Below are 12,002 nucleotides of genomic sequence, written 5' to 3'. Positions count from 1 at the left end.
TGGTCAAACGTTCTATTTACACATTTAATTGTGAAGTAGTCAACATATTCTATTACGACTATTAATAGATTTTCCTAAATGCGGAAAATATAAACACCTCTCTCTTTACTTTACTTCTAGATTTCTATATCTAGATCTAGGTCTAGATCTAGATCTTTCTAGATTCTAGATTGTATTCAATTCTAGATCTTGATCATGTCACTTCAATATTTCACATGTCACTTCAAGATTTTTTAAATAGCTAACCTTGGTTAGGCCAATAATAGAATATGCATCCTCCGTTTGGGACCCCTCAACTCAAGAAAACATTAAGAAACTGGAACAGACACAAAATAGAGCAGTGAGATTCATAACAAACGAATATTCACATTTGACTAGAGTAACACCTTTAGTAAAATCACTAAATTTAGAAAGCCTTCAGGACAGAAGGCTCAAAAGTAAAGTAGCAATCATACATAAAACACTGAACCATAATCTTCAAATACAAAAACAAAATTTAATAAAATACTCTGAAAGACACAAAGATAAAGGCACATTCCTCGTCCCATATGCTAGGACAAATTTGTACAAATACTCCTTCTTCCCTAGTGCTATTAGAGCATGGAATGGGTTGCCTGAGCTAGCCAGGAAAACCAGTGACTTGGCAGAATTTAAGTCATTGGTTAATATGCATGACTAAATGCATGACGCGTAGGACGTAATCATCTTCTTTTTTGAAGTAACGTCTGTATTATATAAGATAAGATAAGATAAGATGTGTGACGATGAAAATAAAAATTCATTACATTTTTGTTTATAGCCATGGTGTTTTATTTTAGTGAAAAAATAAAATGCTTTGCGGGAGGTGCACTGCTGAAAGTGAAATGATTGATTCTAGACAGCAAAACAAACACCTTTAGGTGTACCAAAAGAATTTTAAAAATTAATCCAAATAGGAAATGTGTTTGTGTTCCTTGCAACTTTAAAGTATCGCAACACACAAGTTCTTAAATTGGTTTGAAAAAGTCAAGATTCCAAAAAACATATTGTTTGTAAATTTGTTGCCTTTTGGGTAACCATGCCAATTCCTTGTCTAGACTTTTTGCAACTAGAACTAAAATTGTCAAGGAAAACCATCATAGACTGGTCTTTTTTAAGAAAAGTGTGCGAACACACCTACACAATTTTTACTGTAATTTTGAAATGCTAGGAGGAGATGGAAAAATTGTTGAAATTAATGAAGCAAAGTTTGGAAGAAGAAAGAATAATAAAGGATGTTTTTAAAGAGGTATGTGGGTCTTTGGAAGTATTGAGCGAGATACAAAAAAGTGTTTTGTTATACCTGTGAAAGACAGAATCAATGAAACTCTTGTACAAATCATAAAAGAGAGAATTTTACCCGGTACCACCATCATGAGTGACTGCTGGCGTTCTTATGACTGCCTGAACAGTGAAAAGTGTTGACATCTAACTGTAAACCACTCTTACAATTTTGTCAATCCAGAGACAAAAGCTCACACTCAACACATTGAGAGACTCTGGAGAAAAGTTAGATGGAACATACCAAAAGCTGACAACAAAAGACATCACATGTTTGGACACTTGATGAAGTTTTTATTTCGATTTAAGCACACTTTGTATCAAAAAAGATTTCATGAAATATTTAAAACATCGCTAGATTATACAAGCCAACATCTACTGACTATTATCAAACAGCAACACAAGAACCTACACCACCTGAAACAGAGCCTGCTGGTACAACATAAATGATACCATCAACTACCATCACAACCCACTCACTAGTTGCACCCATTTTGACAGCAATAGAAAGTATGTCAATGTCATAAAACACCCTGAAATGACACCATCATTAGAAATTACATCTACCCCCACAACATCATTGCCCATAACATTTTCTGAACTGGAAAATTGCTGCTGATGGCAACTGTTTATTTAGGACAATAAGTCAAATTATCTTTTTAACTGAGGACCAACATAGGAATATTTGAAAACATCACTTCTTTTATGATTATAAAACAGCAACACAAGAACCTACACTACCTGAAACAGAGCCTGCTGGTACAACATAAATAATACCATCAACTACCATCACAACCCACTCACTACCCTATAAACATGCCCATTACGGCCCAGTATCAGTTTTAATTAGGGTTATCCCCCTTTGCCCTAATTGCAGCCCTAAATAGCCCAAATCGCGCCCTAATGGGCGCGCATACCGTTTGCACATTGGCGCAATTAGGTTCCCATAAGGGACCAATACGGGCAACCCTAATCGTGCCAATATTGGCCCAGTATGGGTAAACCCACTTCCGGATTCATTGGGGATTTCCAGAATCGCGCCCTAATCAAGCCCATACTAGCCCCAATGGTTTAGTAACTGAGATTTTCATTGGGGTTTAATTAGGGGAAAACGTTAATTATGCCGTTATGACCCCGTTACTAGCCCCAAAGGTTTAGTAACTGAAATATTTATTAGGGCTCAATTAGGGATAACCCTTACTGTGCCAATATCGTTCCGATACTGGACCCAATGGTTTAGTAAATGAAATATTCATTAAGGCTCAATTGGGGATAACCCTTATTGGGCCCATTTCATGCCGATGCTGGCCCTAATGGTTTAGTAATTGAAATATTTATTAGGGCTCAATTGGGGATAACCCTTATTGTGCCATTATCGTTCCGATACTGGACCCAATGGTTTAGTAAATGAAATATTCATTAAGGCTCAATTGGGGATAACCCTTATTGGGCCCATTTCATGCCGATGCTGGCCCCAATGGTTTAGTAATTGAAATATTCATTAGGGCTCAATTGGGGATAACCCTTATTGTGCCATTATTGGTATTAGACCCTATGGTTTAGTTAGGGATAAACTTTGATGCTTTACTGCACTTATAACACTTGTTCCATACTTTTAATTATTAAATAGTAATTAAAATTAAGGTTTTATTAGGTGTCCTGATGCACATTTATAAAACATACAATGTAGTGTTAATTTTTTTTTTTATGTATATTTTCTAAACACAGGTTGAATTGATGTATTTCACACTCATACCAAGTATAAAAATGAAATAAAAAATAAAATATAATTCATTTTAAGGATTTATTTATTATTAAAAATGATGACGCCAGAATCAGATAAAACTTGTTATAAAATTCGAACTTAATAAAGCTAATACAAAATTTAATTAAACAGTGAAAAAGAAAAATGTAAATGTATGTGAGACACAAAAATAACTGTGACAAAAAAAAATGTAATGTTAAAAGTAATGTCTCATTTAAGAAAAACTATTTTCATCAAACTATTAAATTAGAAATTTTGACTGAGATTTAAAAAAAAAATACAGGAGAAAAAAAACTTTGGACACAAATGGTATTTAATATAATAAAATAGAAATAAACCTATATCAGTGTGCTTAATGAACATAACCTCTAATTTAAGACAATAAAAATAAAGTTAAAAAAAAAGCTTTAAAGCTTACAATCATCAAGGATACAATAAAATATAAATGTACAAAAAAAAAAAGAAAGAAAATCTAAAATTTTAATAACTGAATAAAAAAAATGTTTTGCACAAAAATAAAAATATTTATACATATAAAAAAGTAATAATTATATTTACAAAATTATTTATCTACAACAGAAAGTAAAAATTTAAAAAATTAATTTAATTATAAACGTTGAAAAAAGTCATTAAAAAAATTAGGCTAGGAGCAGAAAACGAATGTTGTAACCATACATATTTATTAAACACTAATTTAATAATTGTCTAGAATGTGGGCTGTGGCTAATTTCAATGAAACAGAAGAAGTTGACGCTGTACCCATTGCCTGGCTGTCGCCATGCCAGACCATCTCTCCAACAGCATCTAAAAAAAAAAAAGATTAGGATAATTTTGTTTTTGCATATATACATTTACTCACAATAAGGAATTTACAAGGAAATTTAAAGCTAAAGCGTCAATAAATCTAATAATATAATATAGTAATCTAAAGAAGTTAAATTTTATTTGACAAAAGCTAATAAAAATGATTTTAATAAAATAGCCATACCTGTCTCCAGTCTTCTTTGTCGACCACCTTGCCTGTCACCACCTTGCCTGTCACGTGCATTTCTTAAGTAAATTTTAATTGAAGAAAATACCTCTTCGTTAGTTGTTCTTTCCATGTTTTTTGTGAGTCGAACAGAATCTGAAACAAAAACAGATGCCTAATATCTTTAAAATGCACTAGTACAACAAAGAAGAAAACAAACTGGGAAATGAGAGGGCAGAAAATTATAGAGGTGCAGATCCTAGAGTGGAAGTGGAGATGAATTGGTCACACCCTAGAAAAAATACCCACAACAGAGCTAGACAGGCCTTGCAGTGAAACAACTAGGGAACAAGACATAGAGGAAGACCAAAAAGAACATGGTGACGCAGTATACTAGATAAAGCCGATAGGACAGGAAAGAGCCTTTAAAAAAACTAGCAAGAGACAATCAAGAGTGGTGTGTTTTTACTGAGGCCCTATGTTCCATGAGGAACTCAAGATGATGATTCCACCCAGAGAATGTCATCAGCTATTTTATGTGGAGAAAATGACATTTAATTTCTACCACTAATGAGATACAGGTATTAACTTTACAAATAAAATGTTTAAATTGTAACCTAAAATAATATTTATGTTGAAAATAAACAAAAAAATTATTTACAAGTGTCATCACATTTTCAAATAAACTGACAAAATAAAGGACAGTGACACTGACCTGCAATTACTAAACAAAGTTGGCAATGTTGAAATCCTCTTCTAGCCACTCCATTCCCTTTCCAGCCTGGTTTACCAGCCCAATTGAATTGACATTGCAGTGTTGTTGTCATCATATAGTCCAATATTTTTTTAATGGTATGCTTTAAATGTATGCCACCAAAATGTGACAATTTTGCTATCTGCAAAAGCATTTTTTAAACCAGTTATTAAAAAAAAACAAAAAAAAAAAACAGTACATTCAACTAGCATTTATGAATATGTAAACTAACCAACTACAAAATTTTTTCAAAGTTATACAAAAAGGCTATCAGTTTAGTTCATTAGCATTTATAAATAGACAATCAAATGATTTACCTACCAAAAACTTTCTATATATATCATCAGACAACTTTTCTTCATGAAAGTCAAATTCTTCCAGGCTAGAAAGGGGCAGGTTCACATCAAAATTTTCTTCCGCTGGTGGAGGTTGTAGTGATGCTATCACCCTCGCCTGCTGTGCAATTACATCTTTGAGTTGCTGGACAGTGTCAGCTAACCCAACCACTTATTGAGAGAGTGATATCACCTGGTGCTTAACCTCTACCAGGGTTTTTAAGATATTGATTGTTGATTCTGAAAAAGAAAATACATTTTAAAAATAAGAAATCTTCTTCTTCTTATATAATGCAGACGTTACTTCAAAAAAGAAGATGATTACGTCCTACGCGTCATGCATATTAACCAATGACTTAAATTCTGCCAAGTCACTGGTTTTCCTGGCTAGCTCAGGCAACCCATTCCATGCTCTAATAGCACTAGGGAAGAAGGAGTATTTGTACAAATTTGTCCTAGCATATGGGACGAGGAATGTGCCTTTATCTTTGTGTCTTTCAGAGTATTTTATTAAATTTTGTTTTTGTATTTGAAGATTATGGTTCAGTGTTTTATGTATGATTGCTACTTTACTTTTGAGCCTTCTGTCCTGAAGGCTTTCTAAATTTAGTGATTTTACTAAAGGTGTTACTCTAGTCAAATATGAATATTCGTTTGTTATGAATCGCACTGCTCTATTTTGTGTCTGTTCTAGCTTCTTAATGTTTTCTTGAGTTGAGGGGTCCCAAACAGAGGATGCATATTCTATTATTGGCCTAACCAAGGTTAAATAACATTTTAGTTTTATGTTCTTATTTGATTTATAGAAATTTCTTTTAATAAATCCTAATGCTTTGTTTGATTTTTTTGTAGTTTCATCAATATGTGGATTCCATGACAGTTTTTCATTTATTATAACACCTAGGTATTTTGCGTTTTTAGTCTGTGTTACTGGTTTGCCATGAATAAGATAAGTGGAATTAATTTGTTTTAGTTTTTTTGTTACTCTTAACAACTGACATTTTTCTGGGTGGAAAGACATGCTCCAATTTGATTCCCATTTCTGTAATTCATCTAATTCTCTTTGTAAAATATCTGTGTCTTGTGTTGTTTTGAAGTTCTAACACCTCAACTATAACATAAATTCATTAAATGATAAAAAAACAACTAACCATTTCCAAGTCTCGATTCGCCTGACGCTAAATCTTTGGGAACCTTTGGTGGTACCGGTAGTTGTGTGACAGCTTTCTCAGCCATTTTTTTTGAATGGCTGAATTTCTTCCTCAGAACTTGAAAAAGTCCTCTTTTTTGTCCTGGAACAAATTAAATACATACATTTACACACACAAATATATAAAATATATTGGCTATATAAAACAAAATTACTGCAAATAATTTTAAAAAAAATTAAAATGTCATACAACTTGAAAAAAAACTTACACACGTGCTCCTCTGCCTAAGGGTAGAAGAGAAATATCCTCATTTAAGTCGGAGGTCTCCTGTGCCAAAATGGACCCTTTTTTGGCTTCCTCAAAGTTTTCTGAAAAAAAAATTCACCTTTAAGATCTAACAAACATCAATGCTAGAATACTGAGTAATTAAAAACTATAGATTTAATTTCTTTGATATAAAATGTGTTCCTTAGTTAAAACACGTTTAAATAATTACCATAGCGTCTAAGGATCCTAACTTGATAGGTAGGCCATGTTTTGTCAGCTGGCTGCTGCTCTTTCATGCATTTCAAAACCTTTGTAGCCTTGAAAGGTGGCCATGACACAATGGTCTGGCATGGTGATAGCCAGGCAATGGGTACAGCCTCAACTTCTTCAGTTTCATTAAAAATAGCCACAGCCCACATTCTAGACAATAATTAAATTAGTGTTTAATAATATGTATAGTTACAACATACATTTTCTGCTCCTAGCTTAATTTATTTCTACATAAAATGTAAATATTCTATATATACATCTTAAGAAATATTAGATTATATTATAATATTGATTTTTACTTTATTGTACCCACATAACCCATAAAATTCAGTTTACAAATTTATTAGTTAAAATACCTATGTGTAATTATTTTTTATGTCTAGAATTTATTAGCAACCCAGAGAAGAATTATTTAAGTTACATATTTTGACTGTCAAAAACTTAAAAAATTACATTAATTTCCTTCTGAAGCATATTGTAGGTGTTTTTAAGACTAACAATTTAGCCAAGAAGTATGAATTTATTTCTTTAATGAAACTTTTACTATTAGTATTATAGATCTATAACAGCCTACCAGATCAGACATGATTGACATGATGCTGATTCTATTTGCACAAAGTGTGCCTTAACGGAAAAACTACATGTTTATTTTGATATGGTAGTCTTACATATTTGCAAGTTATGGATTCTGCACTAGCTATATTAAGATGTTTGTCAACATCAGAAACAACCAAAATATCCAATAGAGAAGATTCTAATGGATATAAGAAAAAACTTTTACAGCTTGAAAAAAATTGATAAATTACATATACTTTATTTGCATGTAAAATTATATTTTTTATTAATACAACTTTTTTTTCAATCTGTACACAAGAGTCAGCTAAACCTATACCAATCAAAATATTATTGATAGTTGCTTGTTTAAACTGAGAACAGGAAACACACATCTCTCCAGCAACTAATGGGCCATTAGAATGTTCCTTTTTAAGACCAAATTTCTGATGCAAACTAGGGGTTTCAAATTTAGGAAAATGTGGCATATGCTTTAATTCCAACAATCTAGTAACTAACTGAGAAAGTGGGAAACTTGGTTTTCTAATTAATCGTTTTAACCTGCCAAGAAAGTTTTCAAATGGAAAGGCGGAAAAATTATCAAGTGAACCAAAACGCTTTACATCTTCTGGTAAATGAATAACAGCATGCATATTATAAACAACTGATGATGGACCATAAAGATTAGAAGAATGACTGATAAATGATACTAAAAGTTGTTGAGCATAATCAGCATATTTCTGACAGAGCGATGGACTTACTAGAATATGTATTGCTGAAGAAAATAATAAAAAATTGTGCACAACTTCTTCTGATAAAGAATTTACAACAATAACAGGTCCAGTATACAATAAAAACAATCTTAACTCAGTTGCCTTCCACCTATCTAATTCTACCAAGGACCTTGGCTTTCGCGAAAATTCTTTTGGTATATAAGGTACAAAAGACAATAATGATGCATCTATCGCACATTTTATCTGACGCCCTATTCGAACATTAAGTGGCCCTTTTGTCCAGTATGAAAGCAATTTTTTCATAATACCAAGACATATCAAATGCATGTAATCTAATGGAAAAGCTGAAACCATACCTAATCCTAAAGAAGAAAGAATAGAATCACCCCTATGATGCTCTTCATCAAGCTTTTCATCAAACATAACATCATTTCTGAGGGATGCTTTTAAATCAGGAAAGGTCATCCTACCTTCCATGTATGTACCCTCTGTAATACATTTGTCACAACCAGAGTAACCATTGTGAGATTTAACACATTTAACAAAAGAGCGAGCAGGAGTGTCACAAATAAAGTTTTTTATTGTAACATTTAAATGATGCCCATTAAAATTTAAACCATCTTTTGATAAAACTAGCATTTCATCTACAAATTCTTTTAAAAACTCATTAACATCAGTTGGTTTTTGATTCCCAGAAAATACACCTATGACAAATGGCTCTGTATATGGAGCATTAGACTGCAAAATCAAACCTAAAATTGGCCACAACTGCAAAGAATTACTCTTAAACAATGGCAAACCATCAATATTTATTTGGAGATAAACTGTATTTGAAGCCATTAGTTCAGGATTTTCTTTTAAAAGCTGATTTAGGCCATTGCTAACACCAAAGTGATAATAAAGCCCACCTGTTTTTTCTTTTATGCCTTCTACTACTTTTGTACCCAGCAAGGTACGAGGATCTATAGGTAAGTCAAAATGGGTAAACCTTCTCAAAACCAAAAGCAAGTCTTTTAAAGCATTGTGAGTTATTTGATTATTTAACGCCCACATTTTGAGGACTAATTTAAAATCATCATTACAATCTGAATCATCTTCTGACTCCGATGAATTATAAATAGAATCAAAATCAATCATAGACCCATTTTCATTGCTTTCGCAAAAACTAAAAGAAATATTCTCAGGATCATCACTATCTAAACTAGGCATATTTGCAGAAACATTTCTTGCATTATTGTCATTTGATTCAAATGAAAAATTTAAATCTATCAAAGGTGCTATATCAGGAGATTGTGATTGGTCATCAACTATGTCTATGTTATTAGTATTAGGAATAATAGGAATGACAGACTCTGGTGATAAATTAGACCTATAATTTGGTTGAACATAATTCTGGACAGTTCGATTTTGTCTAACTTGTAATAGAGAGTCAACTTCTGTCTGGATTTTTCGACGTTTAGTCCAATAGGAGCAGTTTGTTTTACTTTTTTTAGTGAGCATTTTAGAAGTTTAAGTCTAGACAATTTTTATTTTATTTATGTTAGTGAAAATTTTTGAGTAGCCTAGCTCTTTAACTTAAACTTAAAGTGGTATTACCAAAAAAAAACAAACAAACTAGAACTAGATGATAGATCTAATCTAGTTTCAATCTATAGAATATTCTATATTATTCTATATTAAAGAGTCTAGAACTAGAACTATATTATAATCTAAATCTACATCTAGACATTTCAAGAACTGAGTGACTAGATTAACTCAATCAAGATCTAGATCTAGAATAATCTAGATATATAATAGGCTCTAGATAAGATAATCTTAGACTAAATTTCACTAAATCAAGTTCCAAAGTAACGTTTATTTCACAACTAAATCTAGATTAGAAATTTATTTATTAAATACTTTATTTGAATTATATTTTTTAGATCTAATTTTCTTAGATTATTTTTTTTTTTATAATTGATCTAGGCGTATATAGATTCTAGAATCAATAAATCATTTTATTACATTTAGATCTACTTCACAACACGTGATGATTCTATTCTATAGACTATAATATTATAAATATACATCTAGAATCTAGATTAGATTTTTATTAGATCTAGATAATTATAAACAATCAAGACCATTAATTTGAATTCAAATAATAATCGCCATAATACTTATAATTAAAAAATCTAGGTCTAGAAAAATCTTAGATATTTTAAAATTAACTCAGGCACAATTCTAGATCTAGATCGAGAATAGAAAAGATTTGAATTTAATTAGATCTAGCTAGATCCTACTAATTTATTTTACTTTAAATTACTAATTTAATTTGCATAAAATGTTGGTGTGAGGCATATTTACAAGAAATTAAAAGATATTTCGGCCTTTGCAACTGGCTTACCTGTACTTTACACACAAGTTGAGTAATAAAAATCTAAGTCTAGATCTATTGTCTAGGTATAAGCGCTATTAAATACGAGGAGAGATGTGATCGGCGCGATGTATTCCGGAACAATGAGACAATTAAGTGCTGGAACGAGATTTCATTAATTATTTTGTTTGCGCGCTTAAAACAAAAGAACGTAGGTCTAAATAGAATACTTCTTTTTCATTGGTCGAAAAAAATCTGCATAAAATGAAAAATGTAGATCTAGATAATTTTTTTTTATCTAGATCCAAGATGTTCTCCTGAGGTTAAAGATTCTATATGTAATTAAACATCTGTGTTTTTTATTTTTTCATTTTCATTTGTTTGTATGTTTTCTTTTGTTTTTTTTTTTTAGTTTGTACAGCGGGGGAAAAAAATGCCTTTTTGTTTAGGGATTTCCAGAACTGGACCGGCAAGGGTAAAACTTTACCAGACCAGTTAGGGCAATTCACCAATAGAACCCTAATTGATAAATAAATAAATCATAATATTACTTTAAAAAGTGATACAAAGCCAAATTTATAATTAAAATAAATTATATTAAATAAAAAAAAACATCATAATACTTTTAACTGTTTTATAATAAAGATTTTATCATGTTGATTCTGGCGTGATTGGGGAAATCCCACACCGGCACGAAAGCGGAAAGACGTTAACGGCCCAATAACTAAAATCCCACACCGATCCGTTAACGTTTTTATAGGGGCGAGTGTAAGTAGGTCAATCTACCCAATGAAACATTATTACCCCTTATTACCCCACACCGCGCCAGAATGGTTTCGATGGGGCTTTGTTTATAGGGTAGTTGCACCCATTTTGACAGCAATAGAAAGTATGTCAATGTCACAAAACACCCTGAAATGAACATTTTGAGATGTTTGTGGATGGTGACTTCATAGTAAGCAGCTATTAATTTTTGCTAATAAAAAACAAAAACAAGCAAACAACAAAATTAATTAGTATATCCTTTCATTTATTACTAATATTTTAGTTTACATTATGATTATAAGTTACATTATAAGAGAAGGATAAAGAACTTGTACTTATAGCTACTATATTCTTTTTTTAAAGAGCAGCATATATGAAAACAAGAAACAACATGGACCACAACTGCAGAAATGCTTGCAGCTGCTACACTACTGCAAAGAGACATCTATACATTCTCACCGAACCACAAGAAAACAAAATATTCATGGCTATTATTAGAACCTTTATTTCATGATGCAAACTCATACATACTCTCTCACACTGACAACCATATATGTTGCAACATAACACTATTGCATATAAATGGTAATCACTTTGATGTGGTTGTACCACAGGAGGCACATGTAACTGTTATTTTGCCAAATTACATTTTGGAGTATGATTCTTAAGCCTAAATTTTTAAGTGTTGATTAATATTTCATTTTACAATATATTCAAATTAGACCAATTTGACTATTTGATTTTTTTCTTGCATGCTTTTTAATATCTTAAATAAAATTTAATG

General features: G+C 31.5%; 1 protein-coding gene across 4 annotated transcripts; it reads right to left on the bottom strand.

The window, feature by feature from the left end:
• Positions 1 to 3,089: 3,089 nt before the first annotated feature.
• On the bottom strand, positions 3,090 to 11,310 carry LOC129927768 (uncharacterized). Of its 4 annotated transcripts, XR_008779426.1 has the most exons (8): positions 10,484 to 11,310; positions 6,771 to 6,961; positions 6,543 to 6,642; positions 6,275 to 6,415; positions 5,110 to 5,363; positions 4,750 to 4,930; positions 4,053 to 4,190; positions 3,090 to 3,868 (listed from the first exon to the last, which is right to left on the bottom strand). XR_008779426.1 is itself a non-coding variant. In XM_056038867.1 (3 exons), exons 1-3 carry the CDS (start codon positions 6,958 to 6,960, stop codon positions 6,352 to 6,354), a joined length of 354 nt encoding a protein of 117 aa, XP_055894842.1. In that variant the 5' UTR covers positions 6,961 to 7,406; the 3' UTR covers positions 5,406 to 6,351. The 4 variants fall into 4 exon arrangements, 1 of the variants encoding a protein (XP_055894842.1); XR_008779424.1 differs by having other exon boundaries at positions 6,771 to 11,310; XR_008779425.1 differs by lacking the exon at positions 4,053 to 4,190 and having other exon boundaries at positions 6,771 to 11,310.
• Between the last annotated feature and the right edge of the window lie 692 nt (positions 11,311 to 12,002).

This window comes from Biomphalaria glabrata, chromosome 8, assembly GCF_947242115.1.
Source record: "Biomphalaria glabrata chromosome 8, xgBioGlab47.1, whole genome shotgun sequence".
In the NCBI taxonomy this organism is placed as follows: Eukaryota; Metazoa; Mollusca; class Gastropoda; family Planorbidae; genus Biomphalaria; species Biomphalaria glabrata.
Note: the sequence above shows the minus strand (reverse complement) of the source record. Positions and strands in the feature narration are given on the sequence as shown.

Excerpts from the sequence above, each read along its gene's own strand:
- LOC129927768 (XM_056038867.1), bottom strand. The coding sequence starts at position 6,960 with ATGTGGGCTGTGGCTATTTTTAATGAAACTGAAGAAGTTGAGGCTGTA. Across the intron at positions 6,643-6,770 it reads TAGGATCCTTAGACGCTATG|AAAACTTTGAGGAAGCCAAA; the intron begins GTAATTATTTAA and ends TTTTTTTTTCAG. Across the intron at positions 6,416-6,542 it reads TTAGGCAGAGGAGCACGTGT|GACAAAAAAGAGGACTTTTT; the intron begins GTAAGTTTTTTT and ends AATTTGTTCCAG.